The sequence below is a fragment of the Mesoplodon mirus genome (genome assembly GCF_964341445.2).
Source record: "Mesoplodon mirus genome assembly, chromosome: 2".
In the NCBI taxonomy this organism is placed as follows: Eukaryota; Metazoa; Chordata; class Mammalia; order Artiodactyla; family Ziphiidae; genus Mesoplodon; species Mesoplodon mirus.
The window spans coordinates 192698297-192721590 of record NC_138977.1 but is presented as its reverse complement, the minus strand read 5'-3'; the positions used below and the strand labels follow the sequence as shown (position 1 = coordinate 192721590).

At 37.9% G+C, this 23294-nt stretch overlaps 1 protein-coding gene across 2 annotated transcripts; it reads right to left on the bottom strand.

Annotated features, from left to right (window-relative positions):
• Positions 1-1870: 1870 nt before the first annotated feature.
• Positions 1871-18941, bottom strand: LIPK (lipase family member K; the record flags this gene model as incomplete). 2 transcript variants are annotated; one of them, XM_082604352.1, is made up of 9 exons in its annotated part: positions 18384-18941; positions 16055-16169; positions 13892-14090; positions 12579-12688; positions 11297-11433; positions 10256-10402; positions 8332-8403; positions 5858-5929; positions 1871-2110 (listed from the first exon to the last, which is right to left on the bottom strand). In XM_082604352.1, exons 1-9 carry the CDS (start codon positions 18528-18530, stop codon positions 1871-1873), a joined length of 1239 nt encoding a protein of 412 aa, XP_082460478.1. In that variant the 5' UTR covers positions 18531-18941. The 2 variants fall into 2 exon arrangements, with proteins under 2 accessions (XP_082460478.1, XP_082460479.1); XM_082604353.1 differs by having other exon boundaries at positions 13892-13991.
• Positions 18942-23294: the final 4353 nt, after the last annotated feature.

The window sequence follows — 23294 nt, the reverse complement described above, 5'->3', positions numbered from 1 at the left end:
GTAACTCTGGGCTCAAGATCCAGATTTGATTCTAATTCTTAAATATTTGACCTTAGTTAGTATTTAAGTCTTCTGAGCATCAGTGGTATTCCTTAAAATAAGATAGGCATGGTACCTGTATCACAGAGATGTGGGCAGAAATAGATGGCTTTGGCCTTGCCTTTGATAAATGCTAAACAAGTTAACCAGTGCCAAGTAATGTTAGTTATTTTTATTACATCCCTGTTGGGTTGAAATTCCCCAGCATATTTTCAACTCAATATAAATTAAAAGGGTAAGAACCATGTTTTCCTTGTTTCATCAGATTATCTCCAGCCTCTAACACACAAAAGGTGCAGAGTAAATTTTTTTTTATATTAACGACTGGTAAGGATTACAAAGACACCCTATCACCAAGGAGACTGTGACTCCCCAAGTCCTGTGCAAAGTGGGCTTAGAGTGGAACTGAAAAATGGTTCCATGTTAAAGTGTTCTCCCCTTTAGAAGCTGCTAGTTCAGATTCCTGAACATGAAATACAAAATCAAAGTAAAAGTATTAAATTGATATGATTGGTGAGAATGATGGTGATGTACCTTGAGACTCCTACTGAAAATAAATTATAAATTAAGATAGAATATTTTTAAGATGTAGGAATAAAAACAAGAAAACCCTACCTGATTAAGAAATACAATGTTGTAGGGGGGAGTGACCCAGATAGCAGAGTAGGAAGACCCTGAGCTCTACTGCTCCCATGGGCACACCAAAATACAACTATTTATAGAACAACTATCAATGATAATGACCTGAAAACTACCAGAAAATATTTTCCACAAATAAAGATATAAAAAAGGAACAAGACAGGAAGGAGAGGTGAAGATGCATTATAGTCAAGGCCTGCACCCCTGGGTAGATGACCCACTTAAAAATACACTTAAAAATATATTAAGAGGGTAAATCTCACATTGTGTCCTTACTACAATAATAAGAAAAAAAGAAAAAAGAAGGAAAGAAAGAAAGAAAGAAAGAGAAAGAAAGGAAGGAAGAAAGAAAGAAATGCAAAATTGACTCTTAGACAAACACTGAGAGAATGAAGCATTAACGATCTGCAAAACAAGAAATATTCAAGGAAGTTCATCATGACAAGAGAAATAAGACACAGGGAAATAATGGAATTAAGAAACTGGGTTTCTCAAGCTTCTAACCAGAGATACAATAATAATAATGATAATGATATTAATAATAATTTATTATTATTAATAATAGTAGTAGTTTATTACCACTGCGGATAACAAATTACCACAAATTTAGTGGTTTAAAATAACGTATATTTATTATCTCGCTTTCCATGGGTCAGTAGTCCAAGCATGGCATAGCTGGGTCCTCTGTTCAGGGTCTCACCAGGCTTCAATCCAGGTGTTAGACAGGCTGCTTTCTCAACTGGAGGCTTTACTAGGAAAGAATGGGCTTCCAAGCTCATCCAGGTTTTAGGCAGAATTAATTTTCTCTTAGGTGTATGACTGAGAGTCCCAATCTTTTGCAGGTTATCAGCTGGAGGCCACCTGCAGATCCTAGAAGTCACACACAGTTCCTTCCCATGTGGGTTTCCTCAACATATCTGTTTGCCTTTTCAAGCCAACAAGGAGAATCTCTTGCTCCAGTCTGCTAAGATGGATTCTTACATAATAGAATGTAATCAGTGGGTGACATCTCATCACGTTTGCCAATTCTCTTGTCTAGAAGCAAGTCTCAGGTCCCTCCCACACTCAAGGGGAGAAGATTACACAAATTCATGGACACTGGGAGGTGAAAATTATTGGAGGGGTCACCTTAGGGTCTGTGTGCCACATTCTTATGACAAAAACCCGCTTCCTTAGAGAAAGGAAAGTGTATTTAATTTTGCAAACGGTCCTCCATCAATCTAATTAGGTCTTGGTAAACTTCATAGGGTGCATCCTGTCCAAGGTAAAAATCCATGTGATTGTAGTGTGGAATCAACTTGAAATAGATAAGCCTGGTAATTTTAGAAAGTAAATTCTCAACATCTCTGACATCAGCCACAGGGTCCTGTCCACCGCTCCACACTGCTGTTGGAACTTCCATCTTAGAAACGTTGTATAGGGGAGGTGTACTCTAAATAAAATTGAAGAGAGAGAAAAATAGTTTTCACAGGAAACCACATTATAGAAGTAATGTTAACTGTCAGTTGTTAAGCAAGTTCTTCAAATGTTAAAAATGTGCAATTAGGACATACTTAATGATATATAAACATTAACATGTTAAAAATACTTGAAAGTACTTTTGTGCAATAATATGAATTGTGAATCAAAAAAAGACAGCCATTATATTCCTGATTTTCACTTTTGGAAAAAAAGAAAAGGATCCCAGAAGAAGAGAGGTTCTCATTTCTATGGGGGACCATCTTTCTAGTAGCACTTGGGTTGAGAGTGTATCCATTTCAAACAAAATATTGGATAGAATAAATATAAATACCCCTTCTTATATGCAGAAATCTGGGCTCAGGGGAGTTAGTAACACTTCAGAAGACTCTTTAGGGGGCATTGAGACTAATGTACAAAAAAGACATTTGAAAAGAATGTTTAAAAAGAGCCAGCCCGTTACAGAGAAATAGAGTGGCTATGATGTTAATCCCCTGGCAAGTTTCCCTTCTTTCTGGTAACACAACCTTTCTTGTGCTGATTCAACAAATCCCAAAACCCCAGTTCCAGAGTGGTCCAGGATGATCAGTCCTGGTCAATTAGTCCTTCATTCTTCTGGCCGCAGTATAATTGCATGAGCGATGGGCACATTATTAAAATTGGGTCAGAGTTCTCTCGGGAACTTTTTACCAGAGCTATTGAGAAAATATTGCCATTTTCTTTGAGTTTGCAGTTAAAAAAAGCTATATGAGCTAGGTACACACTGCTACCATTGTACTACTATCTTGGAAATAGCCTAAGAATGGAAACAGCATATGCAAGCAGAATTGAAAGAGACTCAGAGGGAGAGCGAAAGAGAGAGCCTGAGGACGGTATGTAAGTTCCTAGCTATTGTGCGTTTACCACTATACCTTTTATTTCAGTAAAACTAAAACATTTTTTTAAAATATAAAATAAAGTTGATTTCTACTACTTGCAATGGAAAGAGTTGCATATTCTATGGACTAAACTGTGTTCCCCTCAAATTCATATGTTGAAACCCTAACCCCAAGGTGATTGTATTTGGAGACAAGGCTTTTAGGAAGTAATTAAGGTTAAATGAGGTCATGAGGTTTGGGTCCTAATCCAATAGGATTGGTGGCCTTATAAGAAGGGGAAGAGAGAGAGATTAATGTCTCTCTCTCTCGTCAACCACATAGAGGAAAGGCTATGTGGATACACATGAGGAAGGTGGCTTTCTGCAGTCCAGGAAGAGAGCCCTCACTAGGACCTGACTGTGCTGGCACATTGATCTCGGACTTCCAGCTTCCAGAACTCTTAGAAATAAATTTCTGTTGTTTAAGCCACTCAGTCTATGGTAGCCCAAGGAGATTAATACAGCAGAGTTAATTTTGGCAGCAAGACTAGGAAGAAAAGGTAACATGGACCAGGTTATAAATCCTTAGGAAACAGTAACATTGGCTAGGGAAAGGTTTCTAAGAGGACTAGAAATGTGCCTGGGGGAGACCCCTGACTCGGTGACTCTGCACCTTGAGTTCTCCTAGTAGAGACATATGAGGCAGAGCGCACTGGTATAGTCATTCCACATTTCACTGTCACTGGATGGGTCTTTGCATTACCAAATATATCAAGTATAATTCCCCTACCCTGTAATACTGGGAGGCCTTGGACCTGGGCTTAGGAGCAAGTGGTAAATGGGAATGTGTAGCTATGAGAAGGCAACGTGATGGGCAAAGAAGGAAATGAGTGCAGATTAGCACTGACCAATAGCGCACTCGAGGGAAGGGTGAACTCAGAAAAGCCTGGCGCAAGGCCCCAATGCAAAAGTGCAACTGATGAAAGAAGAGGCATGCTTTTCCTGACTTGACAGTTTTCTCAGCAGAATAATACAAAGCATAAATATTCAAATGCAAGGATAGAGAGACATAAAGAATAGAAAAACAACACAGCACAGCGTGGCAAAACTATTAGCAAGTTTTAAGGCACAAGTGGGTCTCAGGGGCCTCTGAAATGAGAATACATTTACTGCAATAATTTAATACCCTGCTAAGAATGAATAGGGGAGCCCAGAAGATGGCAAAGCAAAAATGAACATCAAGATCAAGATCCAAATGATATATGGTGTCTTTTGGTCAAGAAATAATTTTTTTACTTTCTTAGTTATACAGGATTGGTGATTATATTGGTAATCACACCTGCCTAATTTATGGGGATATTACTTACAGTTGTGAGAAAGGTTATTGATGTTTAAAACTTGTATATTGTTCACTCTCAGTCTGTTTTAGGTTTTCTTTTTTACCCCCAAAGTTCCAAGCAAAAGATTCATATTTGAACCTGAATGGCCATGTATTTTGATAGAATCTGTAAGCACAGTGATGAAGTTAATACTTGTGATTCAACTCTCATTCAAATAGATATTTGAGTCTTATAGGGTAAGGTCATCATCTAAAAAGCTTTTCTCGGGCTTCCCTGGTGGCACAGTGGTTGAGAGTCCGCCTGCCAATGCAGGGGACACGGGTTCGTGTCCCGGTCCGGGAAGATCCCACATGCAGCGGAGCAGCTGGGCCCGTGAGCCATGGCCACTGAGCCTGCGCATCCGGAGCCTGTGCTCCGCAACGGGAGAGGCCACAACAGTGAGAGGCCCGCTTACCGCAAAAAAAAAAAAGAAATAAATAAAAAGAAATAAAAATAAAAAGCTTTTCTTTTTATTAAAGCAACTATATACTCTTGCTAGGACAAGGAATTGGTTAATTGCAAGAGTAAATAGTATTTTGACACAGTGTGTGAGTTTGTGTGTGTGGGCACACACCACCCCACACACATACAACTATAGCAGTTTCGGAGAAAAATCAGATTTTTCACACTAGTTGAAATTATGCATTTTCACTATTGTAGTTATGGTGGCACTGAAATTTCTTTTTTAAAAATTTCCAAATTTCTGTCCATATCCTTGATTTGAAAAACCCATGTATCTTTGATGACTATTTGTTTATTTAAGCTCAGTCTATCAGCAAGAAGCCAAAGCCATCATTGGATTTCCTTACATACTGAAAAAAAAAAAGTAATAACGACAACTTTTGCTTTAATATAGAGTTTTTGCTCCAAAAGTTTTCATGTATAATGTCAAGAAATATTTTGACATATCATTATCTGGCAGATAGGACTGCTTCTCCCTAAAGGTGATATTCCTGTCTGGAATATCTCTAATAATTCATGTATTTTTAAAAAATGACTAGTAAATGACATCCCAAAGAATATTAGGAAAATGTTAGTTCATTTTATGAGAGACAGTTAAGAAGCCAGAGAATATGCTCCAGAAACAAAATTATGTATCTTTAATTCTTTCTTTAAAATATGGTCTTAATTAAGTGCTGAGAATTTCTATTTTTTGAAAAGGAATAAGTGTAGTGGAAGAAGAATGGACTTTTGATCCAGGAACTCCTGTGTCATATTCTGGTTCTTTATAAGCTAAATAATTTTGACTGTTTACCTAAAACTCTCTGAGCTTCTGGAAAAATAGAGACAATAATATTTACCTTGGAAGGTCATTCTGAGGATCAAAAATAATGTTATGGCACATGGTAAGAACCCAATAAGCAACATCTGATCTATACAAAATATCTGGCATAGTGAATGGGGCTTAGTAGGTGCTTGATGAGTAGATACTATTTTTTAAGTTCATTTGCTGTATGCAATTGTTTGATTATTGTTGATATTGTACCTGGTGGAAGTGCATCATGTTCTGATCAGGATTTCCCCAATCAAAAGCTTGGAACTGACCAGAATTAATAGCCTATAATAAGATAAAAATAATAAACATGTTAAAATGATGCAAGAAAACAACATACATTTAAAGACAGTTAACAAAAAATTTACAAAACGGTTTGACATAATGTCCCACTCTTTAGCACATGAGCTAAAAGTTAATAACGTTTAATAAGTCAAATAATAAAAATGATAAAAATTGATACTAATTCACGGAACTGACTTACAATCCTTTCTTCCCCTCTATACTTTTCCAACAAAAATCCTCAAGCAGTGATGGCTTTAAATATTACAATGTTATATACATAGAAAATGTTTGAAAGATGCTAAATTGAATGATTCTTGAATATTCTGGCTTCAGGAATTTATATATATATATTTTAAAAAGGCACCAACTATACATTTCCTACATTAAAAAATGACTGCTATTATTATTTAAAAACTTTATGCCTTATCATCCTTGTCAGATGGTCTAGGATATTATGATTATATTCCTTATTCTTAAACATTTTTGTTACTTTTGAAAGGAATGCTCACTCAAAGAACACCCTCAGGGCTTTCTGAGGTATAGCCTCTGTCTGTCTGTCTCCTGTCTGTAGAGCCAAGCAGCCTGCCATGTTGTCAGTAATATGGCCATGGACTGAGTGTATGAGACAGCATATGTAACCTTTTTTCATTTAAAATTTTAGACTTCAGATATTAGAGTAGAAGCATTAATACTTCTAGGGGTTCCTTTTTCTGTTATTTGACACCCATGCTGGATTGAGGAGACAGATAATTTTTACCTTTACCTCAAGCACTTCATTAAATTATTCTCAGACTACTCCTAGGATTTTTTTTTCCCTTAACTTGAATCTCAGATTTTTTTTTCAGATTAATTGATTTTGTTCTGATATTTTGTTTGAAATGGTTCCCATCGTGATTTATATTGACAGAAGCAGTAGTCTGCAGCTGTTGAAATTCTGTAGGTTTTCATCAATGAAAGGCAATAGAGTGTACAAGTTAGGAACTTGGGTTCTAGCATCAAACAGACCTTGTTTGAATACAAGCTTAATGGATTATTAAGTCTGTGATCCAGGCAAGATATGTATCTTCTCTAAATCTATTGTCTCATCTGTGCAATGGAAATGACAATAATATTCTTCTTATAGGGTTGTGAAGATTAAATATGGTAATGCATAAAAAGCATGTAGCACCTGGGAATAGTCAAGAAATCACTCTTTTTATTAGTATTACTACCATCATCACTATCATCATCATCCGTACCTTAGCTGTCTACATAACTTATGACCAAATGTTTTATCTCCCCACGCCCAGTTATTTCTATTCTGAACAGAACTTTCTGTCAAAGGAGAAGAGATATCTTTAAGAAGAGTCAGCTGTGAGATGTGTAAGGGGTTGGTTATGACATCTGTAGAATGGGAATATCAATGCCTTCATTGAAAGATTGTTATGAGAATTCATAAGAAAGAATGAGATAGAATTAAATTGTATATTTGGACAACAAGAACACATAGTAAGTGCTCAATAAATGTGAAATTGAAGTTGTATTTCCTGGAAAGGCATGCCTATCAGAGTCTACCTGTCTCCTCACCAGTAGGAGGCCCTGTGTCCAGAATATCTTTCTTCCTGTAGGAACTTGAAGGCTTATCTTCTGGGGGTGGAACTCTTCAAAGAATTTCAGAAATCCTCAACTAGTATTTCAGACTATCTATAGCAGCGATTCTCAACTTTAAAGCATGGAACAAATCTATCAGGGTGTAGGTTAAAATTCAAATTCCTAGGGATCTCAGATCCCTATTAAATGTTTTAAAGTATTTAAAACTCAAAATGTGTAATTAAATATTAAAACCTTGGGAAGACCTTTCCCCCCATACACATACTCATACATACTTGGTCAGAAAGCTATACCAACTGAATTTGACTTGCCAAATATTGAGTAATATAGTAACAAAAGAAACATAACCCTTAAACTGAGAGTAAAAACAGAAACACTTAATCTATTTTAATCCCTCTCTAACATTTAATTTCCTTCTGAATTAAGCAATATTTCCACACTCTGAAATTGCCCATATCCCAATTAGAGGATAAACAGATCTTTTTGGAATAGCCTGTATCATGTTATATAAAGCTCTATTAGAGCTAACGATTTTGCAAAAGAGGAAACACAAGCTTTTCCTAAAAAAAGGCAGTTCACAGCAATCTAAAGGTCAGAACTCAGTCAGAATACCTGGGAACCCAAACACCAGATACAGAGGACATGGAGAATAGAAAGGAATAAAGGAAATCAACATGAGTTGATGCTGATTCCAGAAACATCCACCTGACAGTAGCAGAACCTGCAAAACCCTGCAGTGAGCTCTCTTGGGAGTGCTCCTCAGGGATCTTGCAGAGATACGTGCGTGTCATATCAGGAACAGGAGCATGTACCTGGGCCCAGTGCAGCATATTCTGAACAGATGTTCCCGCAGGACTTTGTGACAAATAAACGTCTAAGCGACTCTGCAAAGTAAAAAGATTCTTACCTGAAGGCTAATCATATAATCACACCACAAGTAAATCTGAGTATTTTTTTCTCTTTCTTTCTCTCCTCTGTCTCTCAAGGAATAAACATGTACCATACCCTCTAAAGACATATTAACCAAAGAAGCCCGTCTTTAAGAACTTTCTTCTCCCTCATTTCCATACTTCTGTCCTGGGCAGTATCTTTGTAAAGCCCACAGAGGGCATCCTGCTGGTCAAAGACAAAAGGTAATGTACCTTTTCTTTCCAGCCTTACCTCAGACAGGTCCAAGAATATAGACAGTCAAGAGACAAAATCCCCAGTGATCTTCTCCTTCACCCTGTGGTAAGTCCTAAGACTTACCAGAAAGTTGTTCATCATGAAAGATTGAGAACAGATCTCAATGTTTTATCATGGCTTCTTAAAAATTTGGTAAATGTTCTGCAGGACTCTTTGACAGTTTGTGGGACATAATCCATCCAGTATTTAAACCTCTATTAATGATTGGATTTCTTTTTGAATCAAAAAAATCTTGATTTTTAAATATTTCCAACAGCATTTTGTTTGCTTTAGTATACAAAAGAGTTATTTTCCATCAGAGTGAGTATCTGAAACACCTTGGAGCTTTAAAAAATATAGCTACTTATGAGCTACCCAAACCTATGAAACAATATCGAAATCTCTAGGGTTGAGCTCTGGACATGTGTAATTTTTGAAAGTTCTACAAATTCTACTTGTGTATCCCTGGTTATGCTCCACTAAAGTAAACATCTTTGCAGGCACTGTAATATTCTATAATCCAGTCCATAACAGCGAGCGAAAAAGGGCAATCTGACTACATACATGTACAATGAGGGCCCCCAACGAATGTTCTAGGATGTCATTTTGTGAAGTCTTTCTTTAGCAAACTCTTAGGCCATGCTGAGAGGGTGTTTTTTGAAATTGTCTCTATTGAGTTTGCTTAAAGGTCTTTTTACTTAGCTCTACACGGTACACTTCCATCTAAGCGAAAGGCAAGCATGGTTTCCGTAGTAAATTGAGAAAGTAAGAAGGTCATGTGAAAGGCAGTGGCTAAGTCATGCTTTGCATAAACAGCCTTTTATAAATCTTGCTTGAAATCAAGGAAAATATTAATCAGCATTATCCACCTAGGGAGGCAAATCTCTAGGCAGAAGTCTGTGAGACAGATGGAGACCATCTTCAGCTTTGTCCCACCCCTGGTTTCAAACCTGTCTCCACTCTAGCTGGGGACAGTAGCTTCGTCTCTTTCTCCCTCCCACCCTTCAGGTCAGTTAGAGGTAGCTAAGAAAGGAAAGGCTCTCAGTTAAGTTGGAAAGGACTTGATAAGAACCTCAACAATTATCCCTCTCAGTATCACTTGAACAGTGAGTCTGTAGCTGTTATTGAAGAGACATTCCTTTACCCCTTTGGATAAAAGACATAAGTCGTTCACAAAATGACTATATCCAAATCACCTATGAAAGTAGAAAACTGGTTAAAAATTAGATGGCTGGGCTCACACCCTGAAATTCTACATCAGTCGGTCTGAGATAGGGCTCAGGCATAGCAAGATAAATTTCAAAACCATAGCCTAAGTGAAGGACTTTTAAATGGTGGCACTTTGTCCAACAACAAGAATTGGTGAGAATTTTCAGTGGCAGAGACTTCTCAAATCCTCCTACTAAAGCAGGTGGACTCTCAGCTTTGGTTGGAAGCCATAAACATGCTAGCTACATTCCAGGAGACAAAAAGGAGACTTTGAGATGTGGTTTCCATGCAACTTAGAATGATCTCTCCTTACCTCTGTGCAACAAAACAATTGCTTTCCTGGATCTGACTACTTACACGTACCATGTTTAAGTTTTTTGGGTCAAATCCACTCCAAGTAAATAGAAAGTTGCTGCAAATATGATGAAATATCTTCCGGTTGCACACCTTGGTGGCAATGAATCGGTCAAAAAATATGTGAGGATAGAACATCTTGTCACCAAACAACACCTGCAAGATCGATTTAAGACACCATCAATTTTCATGAACGTGAATGTCAAGGGTGGAAAATGAGTGGTAATTCAGACAAGGACTAGACACAGGTGATACCTGCTCAGTGCTAGTCCTCAGTGAAACCAAGAGGCCCATTAAACTTTGTCTCTGTAGTTTTTCCAAACCACCTTTTCGGTCCCCCCATCTCACCTCTTGATGCTTTTTCCCAAGATCTTTTACTTGGAGTGTTTTTTGGGACTTCCCCTAAAAAACTAGTCCCCATAGGAAATTGGTAAGCCTTGGGAGTCAGGGTTGCCTTGGTTTGATTCTAGACTCTGTCTCTTATACCTTAGGAAAGTATTTAATTTCTATTATCCTGAATTTCTTCAACTATAAAATAGAAAATTAATATGCACTAAGTAGAACTCCCCTGTAGATAATAGGTCACATTTAAAACGCACCTAGTGCAGAGGGGAGTAGGCAAAATGGTGGAGTGGGAAGACCCTGAGTTCATTTCTCCCCACAGGCACCCTAAAATCACATGCTGTGACCTCAACTACTACACTATACTGTCCCTGATAAACTAGGGGGCACCAGAGAGAAATTTAACCTACTAGATTAAACCAATCAATCAATCAAATCAGCTTTTGCTGTATCTGTGACTGAGGAATGACATGAGAGACAAGCCTCTAAGTTAAAAATGAAGACAGCAGGGTAGAATGGCAGCAGAGTGAGCACCCTGAACCCTGTTGGTAAAATTGTACATCATCAGTAAACCTACACGTGTACCTCGAGCATTCCTAGATGTTTGTAAAATGTTATTTGTCTCAAGCTGTCTTCTCTTGAAATCAATGGAAATAGGGCTAGTTTTAGTTACTACAGATTTAAACTTGGGGGAAAGTTGTCACATACCTTGATTACTTTTCTGGAAAGAGTTGTTAATTTTTTCACAGGACTTTGGATGTATTTCACAGTGGTGACTGGAGCCAATGCAAAAAATATCTTAATCCTTTTAGCCAGCTCTGGATTAGTAGAGAATGCTATGAAAGCTGAAAGGGAAGAAGATACTAATTCATAGATGTAGAACAATTCTTAATTCATTTTAAATTATAGTAAAAGTAGTTATATTAAAAAAAAAACAAAGAAACTCAGAGTAAATGCCATTTTTAGGGAAGGATTTTTAAATTTCTGAAGGTGGAACTGGCTAATTCAGAATAAAGTGAGTTTCCTGTCCCTGAAGGATGCAAATCTACTTATAGAGAATGTTGCAGAAAGGGTTCAAACATACAGTGTGGGGCATGTCTAGGTAAACTCCAAGGGCCATTCTAGCTTGACGATAGTCTTTGGTATCAGACAAAACTGGGCTATAACTTTGGCTTCCCATTTGCTAGCTATGTGAAAACTTGGTCAACTTAACCTCCCCTGTATGAGTCTCAGTTTTCTCTATCTATAAATATGGAAAATAGAATCCTTATAGAATAATTCTTTTGAAGGTTAGATTTATATTTATATATATATATATATATATATATATATATATATATATATACATACACACTTTCTAATTGGCTTTATCACCATTAGAAAGGATTCCTAAGTTCAGCCATTTGTAAAATATGGATGACAATGCTCTCAAATAACTGGTGTAAATGCTCTTGGTATTGTCAAGGTCTCTAGCTGAACAGAGAACAGTGAAGAGAATAGAGTGCCTTATGGCACTGCCAACGTAGCCCACCCACACACATCTAGCCTACCCCAGCACCCACTGGGAACTAACTAAAGGTCACACTGGTTGTGACATATAATCACTGAGATTTGTAATCCTCTGCTTTTTTTTTTAGTGTCCCTCACTAGACTGTGAGCTCTTTAAGGGAGAGATACATACCATATTTATTTATCTTTGGTTCCCCAGTATCTAACCTGGTGTCTGACAAGTGTTGTTGGGTATGCAAATGAATAAATAAATAATTGTCTCTCTTTCAGGCTTATCTGTCAATCTCCAGATTTAGTCCTGGGAGGAAAATCCCTAAGTCATCCACACTTTATTTACTCTTTAGAAGCCAGCCAGACAAGATTGTTTCCCAACTCAGAGTCCCCAAGCTAGAGACTGCACAGAGGGAAGAAATCCTGCCCCCTTTTGTGAATATGAAGAAGATCCCCTGACACTCTCAGATCACACCTGCCCCAAACACACCAGTGGTGGTGCCTTGGGAGTGGCCCACGTAGTAGAGTTGCTCCTGTCCAGTTTTCTCTATGATAAAATTGATTGTGGCTGGAAGGTCATACTTAGCCATCTCATCCAAACTGCCAAAGAAAAAGAACAACAACATTGGAAAAAAACCCATCTCATTTTTAGGCTTGCAATACTTAAACATATTCATTGCAGAACTAGATGTTTAGCTTTTGTCAAATGTAATACTGGAATCAATACATGATATCATGCGTCTGTACAACTTTTGAGGATATCACCTTGATTGCAAGAATAACTTTATTAAGAAACTGAAATCAGAAAAATCTGACTTGCAAAAGCCTCCAGAGGCTTTTCACTTAATTCTATAGCAGATTTACCAAACTCCCTTGAAAAGAAAAATTACCTGGAATGCTTATTTTAAAAACAGAATAAAGCAAAGAGACTTGCAGAGTTCAGCCCAGACAGACTGAATCAAAATGTCCAGGGAAGAGGCCTGGTCATCTGCATATTTATCAAGCACTTCAGGTGCTTCTTTCCTGTATGTAGTTGGGAAAACACTCATCTAGGGAATCATGATGTTATTTGCAATTGTGCCATGACACAACTGCCCTGGAATGTGGAATTAGGGAATGCAAATTGGCTTCCAGGACTGAGGCCAAGGAACAAACAGCTTTAGTGACCTTCAAGGAATGGTTCTTAGCTCCACTACAGGTGCTGGGTTTGCCTCTGTGACTCAGCTGGCCTAACTTCTAAGGAAGACAGCGTCCACAGGGGCTGCTGGCAACTCAGCTCCAGGGACAGATTTCAGCACCACCAGCCTATGGAGGGTAGAGTTCCTTTACTACTCAGTGAATTGGAGTGTCATCTATGCTAAAGGGCTTGGCTTATCTTGGCTTATCATGAATGTCTGTTTCCCAGGATTTTCAACCAGAACCTTGTTCCTGGTCCCATTTCTTGATCAGTTTCATTTTTCCTCTTAAGTAAGGGTACCAAGTAAATTTCTGGGGTGCACACTGACAATATGATAGTCCTGGAATTAACCTTTCTAAAGTTGATCTTTGCATCTTGATTTTTTGTTCTTGCGTATATACTTTACATACACACACGCCAAGTGGAGTATTTAAAACAACTCTTGATGCAATAATAAGGGCATTTCTTCAGAGCTTGTGAAGAAAACCTGCGTAGAAAAAGAAATGTCCATTTCCTTCTTGTAGATTCCACAGTGTGCATTTGGACGGAAAGGGAAAATTCAAAGAGAAGTCATCCATATAAATGAGCAACGTACACACTTTATTCATTGGTAGTATTCTCCTTACCTGAAGGCCCAGTATTCTGCTGATGTGGTTGACAATTTCACGTGTCTTCTGGACCAGATGTTTCCCCGGCTGTTCCCCATCCATACATCATAACCAACATCTGCCAGAAGGAAAGCCAAGCTGTTGTTGGGCAGGTTGCAAATCCAGTTACTGGCAGATGCAATTAAGCCATGCTGCAGATACACAGCAGGCTTTGCAGCTGCAAAATACAAGTAACAGGAGTTTTTTATATGAACTTCCTTGGTGCTTACAAGAAAATTCTTTTTCCTGACTCCCTGCCATACAGAAGGAAAGTTAAGAGATAAAATTTGGCACCAGGCAAGCCGAGGTTCTAGGGTTTTGAACTACTTCTGAAGCTGGGCAAGTTATTTACCTTCTCTATGTCTTGTTTTTCTCTTTGCAAAATCGGGATTATGTGCAATGTATTGTATTGTTATACAGCTACTGGAGTCAGATTGCCCTGATTTAAGCTCTCTTCTGCTACGAGTTAACCTCTTTGTGCCTTAGTTAACTTATTTTGTAATGGGGAATAATAAAAATTGCTATCTTATAGCGTAGTTATAAGAATTAAATTACAATTAAAATACACAAAGTTCTGTCCAGCACAATAAATATCTGCTCTACAATTATTCACATTAACGACATTTTATTTCTCAAAAAGCATCTGTTGACAAAACTAAGTTTTTTCCAAGATAATAACAAAGACAATAAAAATGCCATTTATTGAATGTCTCCTGAATGCCTGGCATTATGCTAGTTAATTTGCATTGTCAGACAGCAAAACACAAGGTTTTAAGTGAAATTTACACAAGGTAAAATTGTTAATTTGATGTAAACATCCTACTCACAAGTAGAATTGGAACAATTTGACTAAAGAAAGAGAAAAAAAGAAGGAAATGGGGAAGTGGTGCTGAAAACATAGAAGAGAAAGAGAAGTGACTAGGATATTTCTGTCTTTTATAAATGGTTTGTGATGCTGTGTTGGTACCCCAGGACTTTCCCTTAGGTCACCTTTGGAGCTAGACCAGCTTCCTGAGATTGAGTAGGCTGGATTGGCCTCTCAGAAAGCCTCAGCCATCTGGAGGTGAGGCTAAAGTTTATATCCATTAATCCATCTTTTGAGGAAAAAGAGAAAGAAGAGGCGTTACTAATTCTGCTACATTACAGCCAAAGAGTGGTCATAATCCATAGCCCCTTTCTCATCTGAGCCCTCAGGCAGCTTCGCATTGCAGAGACAGCTTTCATAGCATGCCTTTGGGCAGCTACCTGGCAGAACTGATAAGATAAAAGTTTGGGGAAACAAAGTTCTTGTGAGTATTTCCAAAGGTAATGGAGTTATTTTAGGGGATGGTCAGTTCTATAAAGTGAACAGCACCGTTCCACCTCTTTCTCTTTTTTAAAATCTAGATTGTCTGTTTAAATACCTAACCCTTCTGATATTGGAAATTTTGGTTATACAATGCTCCAAAGAACAAAAGGAGCTAAGAAATGAGAGAAGAAAGCAAATAGTTCTTGCCAAGTGGATTCCTCTCTTCTCTATAGATATCAACCTATATTGTAGGGAGCTAGAAATGGCTCTAACTGCATTGAAGTATAGAACGAATAGGGTCAGATTTACTTGAAAAAATAAAATCCCAGTGACTTGCATAGAGAACTAATTACAAATGAAATAATCCCAGTTAGAAAGCTGTTGTAGTAGCTGGAACACAAGATAATGGTGAAGTCGAAGCCTGGACTTGAGCAATAGTGAAGCTGAGAGTTTTCAGATTAGAGAGAAGTTTGGAAGGCAAAATTGATAGGTCTTGGTTATTGACTGGGTATAGGAAGCGTGGGAGAGGAAAGTATCCAAATGACCCTAGAGTTTTGGTTTTTAAGCCTGGAAAGTGGTATCTCTAGAGTAAGACCAAGTTTTCTTTTGTTTCTGTGTTTGTTTGGAAAGAGGACAAAGTGATGGAGGAAAGGAAAGAGTAAACAGTGCATGTGAAAATGCTTTAAAAACTCCAAAGTGTTACGCAAATGAAATAGTAGAGTTGGTGGTGATGATTTGCCTCCACTTATGGAAGAGAATAGGCTCTATTTCAGAATAAAGCTGCCCTGCTGCTATCATCGCATCCAGGAATCTCTCCTTAGGCACTATTCCTTTCATAATGAAATAAATCCTACCTGTTCTTGGATATGCTCTTCCATGAGGAATCCTGTAAATTCCGAGGATATAACCGTCTTTTGTCACAATGTCATATTTTTCATAAGGATAACCCCAGTAGGCAATAATCTGGTTCTAAAAAGAGGAAACGGAAAGGTATACCTCATGATGTAATCTCTTGATTTTTATACCCACATTTCAATATAGTACTTTAAGTCACAACCTACTGTTCATCTCTGTATTGGAACAGAATGTAGCAGGAAAATCAGGATAACTTGAGGAGGATTTTAAAAGGAGGATGCATGCAAAGGCATGGGTAAGGCAAGGTGGTGGGTTTCCATACATGCTGGTTTTCTTGGCCTGGTATTATTATTATTATTATTTTTGCAGTACGCGGGCCTCTCACTGTTGTGGCCTCTCCCGTTGCAGAGCACAGGCTCCGGACGCGCAGGCTCAGCGGCCGTGGCTCACGGGCCCAGCCGCTCCGCGGCATGGGAGATCTTCCCTGATCGGGGCACGAACCCATTTCCCTGAATCGGCAGGCGGACTCTCAACCACTGTGCCACCAGGGAAGCTCTGGCCTGGTATTATTAATGCACTCTAGTTCACTCTCCAAATGTTTGATGGAAAATGGCACGTTCATCTTACGAAGGAAACCATACGGCATTGTGCAGAACCCTGTGGCTAGTAACAAGTGAGTTGTTACCAACCTTGGATCTGAAGGGAGATAGGAGAAAGTGGTTACAATACCCTGAATGAGAAAGTCAAGTAAAGAGGGCCATATTGAGAGGGGCTGTGACCTTTAGCAGAGGGAGACAGCTTGCCCAAGATGACCTTATGGACGGAACCAGGGCAGTAAACCATCTGGTCTCCCTCTTCTCCCACCTTCTGATCTCCTGCTCAATATGTCCATAGGCTGAACTGAACTGAAAACCAAAGGTCAAAGGAATTTAACTGACCTAGTTCTTACAGGGCAGAAAGAAAGGTGTAAAGACTAGAGAGTGGACCTAAAGGGGTAAAAACAGAAGATACCTCATCCACAGATATACAAGGAAGAGGGGAACTACCGTTTATTGGTCATCTTCCACATAGAAGATGGTTAATACCCCCTTGTTTTATTAATCCATATAACAGGTCTTTGAGATAGAATTATATCCATTTTAGAGTTGAGAAAACTGAATTTCAGGGACAATAATAATCTGTCCAAGACTGAACAGTAGGAAGAGATAAAGGCAAAATTTAAGTCAAAGTTAGTTTAGCACCAAAGCATATGCCTTTATGACAGGATTATGCATTTGCCCAGGCCGGGCACTCACAAGAGGTGTGCACATATTGTGCAGCTATATAAAGCACTGGTTATGAGAGCCCAGACTCTAGAGACAAGCTGTAAGACATTGAATTCCAGCTCTTCCTCTTATTAGCTATGCAGCTTTGGGCAAGTTACTTAACTCCTTTGTGCTTCATTTACTTTAACTGCAAAATAAAGTTAATAATAGTATCTCTTCACAGATATGTTGTGATTATTATACACACAGTAAGTGCTCTATAAATGTTTATTATTCTTCTTATCATTAGAGAATAGCCAAAAAGCAGCCAGACCAGGGAGGAAGAAAGTGTCTGTGAATGTGGAAGGAGGAGGAAAATATTTTCATGGACTGTGAGCTCAGTAGTGCGGTAGGAGCTTAGGAGTACCTGCTGGATACTTTGGAGAGAGAAACAAGAAGAGACACTAATTAAAAAACATCGACAATTCCATTCTTAAAGTTCTAATACAAACTTGGATATGGGTGAGGACTTCAGGGTGCACAATGTACACAAGAAATTGTACATTTCCATTGGAATGAAGCATTTAGCAAACATTTGTCATTTGTTTTGTTTTTGTTTTTTGCCTAGATCTGTTCCATTTCACTTTATTCCAGTCCAGTTCTGGTATGAATTCCTGCATGTTAAGACACTTTTATTTATAAGGAACCCAAACCAAATCTGGCTTACTAAACTGAAAATCTACATGGATATAGTTCACAAATTAAAGGAACTGCTCTAGAAAGAGCCTCTGGAAGAGCTCAAGTATACTCCATAGAGATCATCAGTAGGAACTCATGAATCTTCTCTTCAGGAAACCACTATGAGATGGTAGCTCAAACTACCAGCAGAGGGAGTATTACTGACCCAATTTGGGTCAGGTCTTTCAATTCTTTGGTTAGTTAGCTATGCCAAGGGACAAGGGAGGAAACACAGATTTAATCAGTTTAGAATTTTTAAAAACTAGACAGGCATACCAATTGCATCTAAAATGACAATAGCTTAATTATTCCTTCTCTTAGTTTTTTTCCTTAATGAGTGACTTACAATATTCATATTAGCTTCTGGATTTGTTGAGCTTCCTTCATTTTGACTACTATATATAGGTCCAAGAAGAAGCATCCAGCATGTTGCTGTTAAAAGCTGCCACATTTGGAATCTGCCTGGGAAAGGAAATATTAATATGTTTGTCATCAAAGAGAATTCTACAAGTGAAACTCAGTGTAATCTTTCTATAACACTACTGAGAGAGGGAGTAGAAAGATGCTTCTAGGTTATGTCTTAACAAGTAGTATACTTAATTATTCAAGACTCATCCCATGAAAAATCTGAAATGGTGAATTTTTAGTAAGAAAAAAAAGAGAGAAGAAAGCGAGGAAAGAAGAAACCAACATCAATTAAATCTCCAATAGATAATCAAACAAAAGGAGACATATAATTCACAGAAAAATGTAATGGCAAATGTATTAATCAAAGCACATTTAATATCTCTAGTTATCAGATAAATTAGTACTCTTCTGATGGTGGGAGTGAGCACTAGCACAACCTTAATGGAAAGAGATTTATTAACATGCATTGTGAATTTTAAAATATTTATACCCCTCACTCAGTATAATTCTATTTCCAAAAGTCTATCCAAAAGAAAAAAATATATATACAAGCATCATTTATAAAATTATCCCTTATTGTCTATCTTAACATAGTGAAATTTGCCAAAATAAGACATTGATAAAATAAATTATGGGAGCAGAAGAAAGGAATTATTCAGCCACCAAGTATTATGTTTTTGTGTGATATATGAATTCCTATTATATAATATTAAGGGCAAAACAATGTAACTTGTACATACATTTTGATAACAAAATATAACAAGAAAAAAGGACTAAGCATCAAATTTTAATTATGGTTATATCTAGGTGGTAACTATTTGGGTGATTATTTTCTCATTTTTAAAGGATTCTTCATACTTTCTAAATTTTCTATATCCAGTATTATTTTATCATAAGAAGGAAGTTATTTTTCAAATAGAAAATCGTGAAAATTATGGGGGGAAAAGATGACATGTATTCCTCATTTGGCTTTTTTTTTTTTTTTTTCCTCATTTGGCTTTGAAACTACTTCAGTTTAAAAACAAACAACAACTGCAAAAGTAACAGAGGGGGACATTTTGCAGGAGACTTCCCATTAACTACTATATAAAATGAAGATCTTCAAATTATGTTAGAAAACACACTATCTGCTAATCTGTTTTGTTTTCCTTTAGAAAGAGATAAAGACAAAATTTAAGCCAAAGTAAGTTTAGCTCCAAAGCAAATGCCCTTATGACAGGATTATGCGTTTGCTTAGGCCAGGCAAATAAGAAGTGTGTATACACGTAGTCTTCTCTTGGTATCCAGGTGAGATCAGTTCCAGAACTCCCCCACTTACCTCCGCCATGGAAACCAAAATCCACAGATGCTCAAGTCCCTTATGTAATTGTCATAGTATTTGCATATAACCTGTCCACATCCTCCTGATATTTTAAATTATCTCTTTATTACTTATAATATGTAAGTATTATAATGCCATGTAAATGCTATATAAATGGTTGTAAATACAGTGTAAATGCTATGTAAATAGCTGTAACACACGGAAAATTCAAGTTTTGCTTTTTGGAACTTTCTGGAATTATTTTTCTGAATATTTTCTATGTGGAGCTCACAGATATGAAGGGCTGAATGTCTACTATGGGGTTCTGTAAAGCAGAACAGTCACTTCTCTCTCTTCTCTGTGCTTTCAACACCACTTCCCCTACTTCTTTTTTTTCTTTTCTCTTTCTTTGTCAAATTGCTCCAATTCTACATTTCGAATAGATTTTTATATCAAATTAACATATAAGAGAGAGATGGCAAATCTCACCCTGTAGGAAATGGAAGGATTTTTCAGATTATGCCTTCACTATTCTGTTACAGAAAATTCCATGAGCTCCTCTCTTGGATTTATCCAAGTCATAATCTCTGTTGACTATATGTATTAATATAATTAATCTATACCATAATTAATATGATTAACTATATATGAATTAGGTAGTACATATGTAATTTTATATTAATGTAATATATTTATGTATAACTAATATTGATTAACATAGCCAAATTCTGGCGAAACTCTATTATAATGTGGTAGTGATAATAATACCACCACAATAATTATTGTTACTATTACAACTTGTTTTGAGCACCTATTATGTGCCAAGTAAAGTATCAGACATGATTGTGATTATCTCATTTTATTCTCAAAATAATCCCAAGGGATAAGATATATTATTCCAATTTTATTTCAAGTGAGACCTGGTCTTGCGTTCAAGTCACTTGCCTGAGGTCAAAGAGGTAGTGATGGAGCCAGGATCTGAACTCAGGTTGTCTCACTCTAAAGGAAATGCTCTGAATCATTATGCTGTTAACCACTCAGTCCATTCAGAATAGACACACTAGGGTTCTCTGCTAAGCACCTGATTAGTGTTACCTGTGGCCTATACACCACAGGGATCATAATCACCGTTAAAAACAATAAAGACTTTTAGAACCCACCCCAGCCAAACCGGATGAGAATCTATGGGGGTGTGGCCAGGGATCTGCATTTTAAACCCTCATTTCAAGGGATTCATGTGCATTCCCAACCTGTGAAAGACAGACTGACTGGATTCCTTGAGAGGAGAAAATGTTTCATTCTCACTTTCGTCTCTCTGAGACCCAGCATGAAGGTTTTGAGAAATAAAATATTGCCTGCCATATCAGTAAACAAAGGATGTCACAGTCATCAGCGACTGCAGCCCTTCAATGGCGAGCAGGTGAGTCCTGAGGGAACTCAGGAAGGAAACAAAGAATACCTGCCATCTAGCGGGCATCAGACTGCAGCCATTCCAAAAGTGAGCCCTGAGGAAACTCAGGATATGAAAACACAGGATCCTGGCCCCATGTAGCTGAGGTGCATATCAAAGGAATGATTTCAGTGAGCCCAGACTCTTGCATCTTCCCATAAATAGAAACGTGCTAAATTCCTTAACTTGAGAGGTCTAGTTTTCTTTCATTAACAGTTTCTTTTGTTCCTACTACCTGCTCTTTGTTGCAAAACTCCTATACATCCTAGCTCCCCCCCTCGCCTCCTAGGAGCAGTTTTCTCAGGGTTACTTGAGATGCTGCCTCCGGGGCTTGAAGTCCTCAGTATGCCCACTCAATAAAACATAACTCTCAACTTTTAGGTGTGTATATATCTTTTAGTCGACACTTCCTATAAATGTTTGCCAAATAGACAGATGGATGAAAGAGAGAATGAGTACATCATTTAATCTTAAAGAGTATCCCAAATTGACTCACTATTTTGTATCATATCTTTCTTGCTTGCTTTCATTTTACCCCACTGCATTGCTACTCTCTTTTTGACAGTGAGAGCTGATTAATACCTTAGTTCAGGTCTGTATCTTACGGGAAGGTAGTAGGCCAATTTAAAAATATTAGTCTTTTCTCTCAAGACATTTACAATTTAGATGCTCCAACATCTGTTGAGTGATTGATACTTGAGGCCTCTAGGTTACAATCATTGGCAAGTGACCCTGGGACCCCTGAGTTAGAGCAGATCTGACCCTCTTCTAAAAAGGGCAGGCTGGAGAGCTTGTGTGGCTTGTAATGATGCAGGGAGGAGGGCTGTGTGCTGATTATAGGAAGAGCTGAAGTCTAGTCCCCAGCGATGGAACAAGAATGTGTACTAGTCATGACATGTTGTATTTTGCAGCCATGACATAAAGCCCATTCACCTACCTTTGTTTTGTTCTTCTGTGTAATGGATCTGGGTGTGGAAAGGTGACACACCCAGGCAAGAGGTGTCTCTGTGTTATATTTTCTAAAGAGTAGTATGTTCTAACCAAACAGCCTTTGTTCAGGCACTTCTCACCAGGGCTGTGCTTACCTGTGCTTTCTAGGTGTGTTTGTAATAGGGAAGAACAAATCTGACTCCATGTTGGATCTGTTTCTTTTACTTTAACCTTTGCTTTCTGTTGCTTTTGTTGCAAGTTACTGTAATCACTGAAAGGATGTTGTCTGCAGCTATAAGCATACATAATGGCCTGTCTCAGGGAACCCTGCCCCCTCTGCCTGAATGTTAAACTAAAGTACCTTTGTTCAGCTCACAGGGAAACATCCTGACCCTGCCCACCTGTGAATGGCTGCAGGAAAGAAGAAATTAACACATCCCCTCCCTGAGTCTGGTGAAACCAGGAGATATTATGCAAGACTTATGGCCTTTTTACTTTACCTGCTCACCTCTCCCATCTCTGTTCTATAAAAGAAGCTAGCATCCAGACCCCGGTAAGATGGTTCTCTAAGATTCTAGTCCGCCATCTTCTCGGACGCCTGGCTTTCTGAATAAAGCCGCTGTTCCTTGCCTCAACACCTTGGCTCCCGATTTATTGGTCTGTCGTGTGGCGAGCAGTGAGCTTGGACTTTGTAACATGTTTACCTGCTCTGCCTGATCTGAGCCTCACAATATTTACTATAATTGTTGGGTAAATCCACCTGATTCAGGCACTTCTACTTAATGATACTCCAACAATCCTCTAATCTCTTTGACCTGTTTCTAGGATAGCTTCCTGATGAATGCATCTTACATTGACCTCCTGCTGATTCACACTAATGTTTATATGGATATTTGACTAAGAAGAGAGAAGATGTAAATTCCAGGGGACTTTTAGTCCTTAAAGAGGAGACCCTTATCTTCAAGAACCCAGACTAAATCAATATAGATTTATTTATTATAGGTTTATATATATATATAAAACCTACACAGACTGTATTGGTTTATTACTCTAAAGCATTTCACATTGCTTTCCTATAAAACATGACTCTCATAAGATGCTATTTGTAAAAAGAACTCATGGAAAACATACATTACAATATTTAGACATAAATATATGTTTTTTAGACT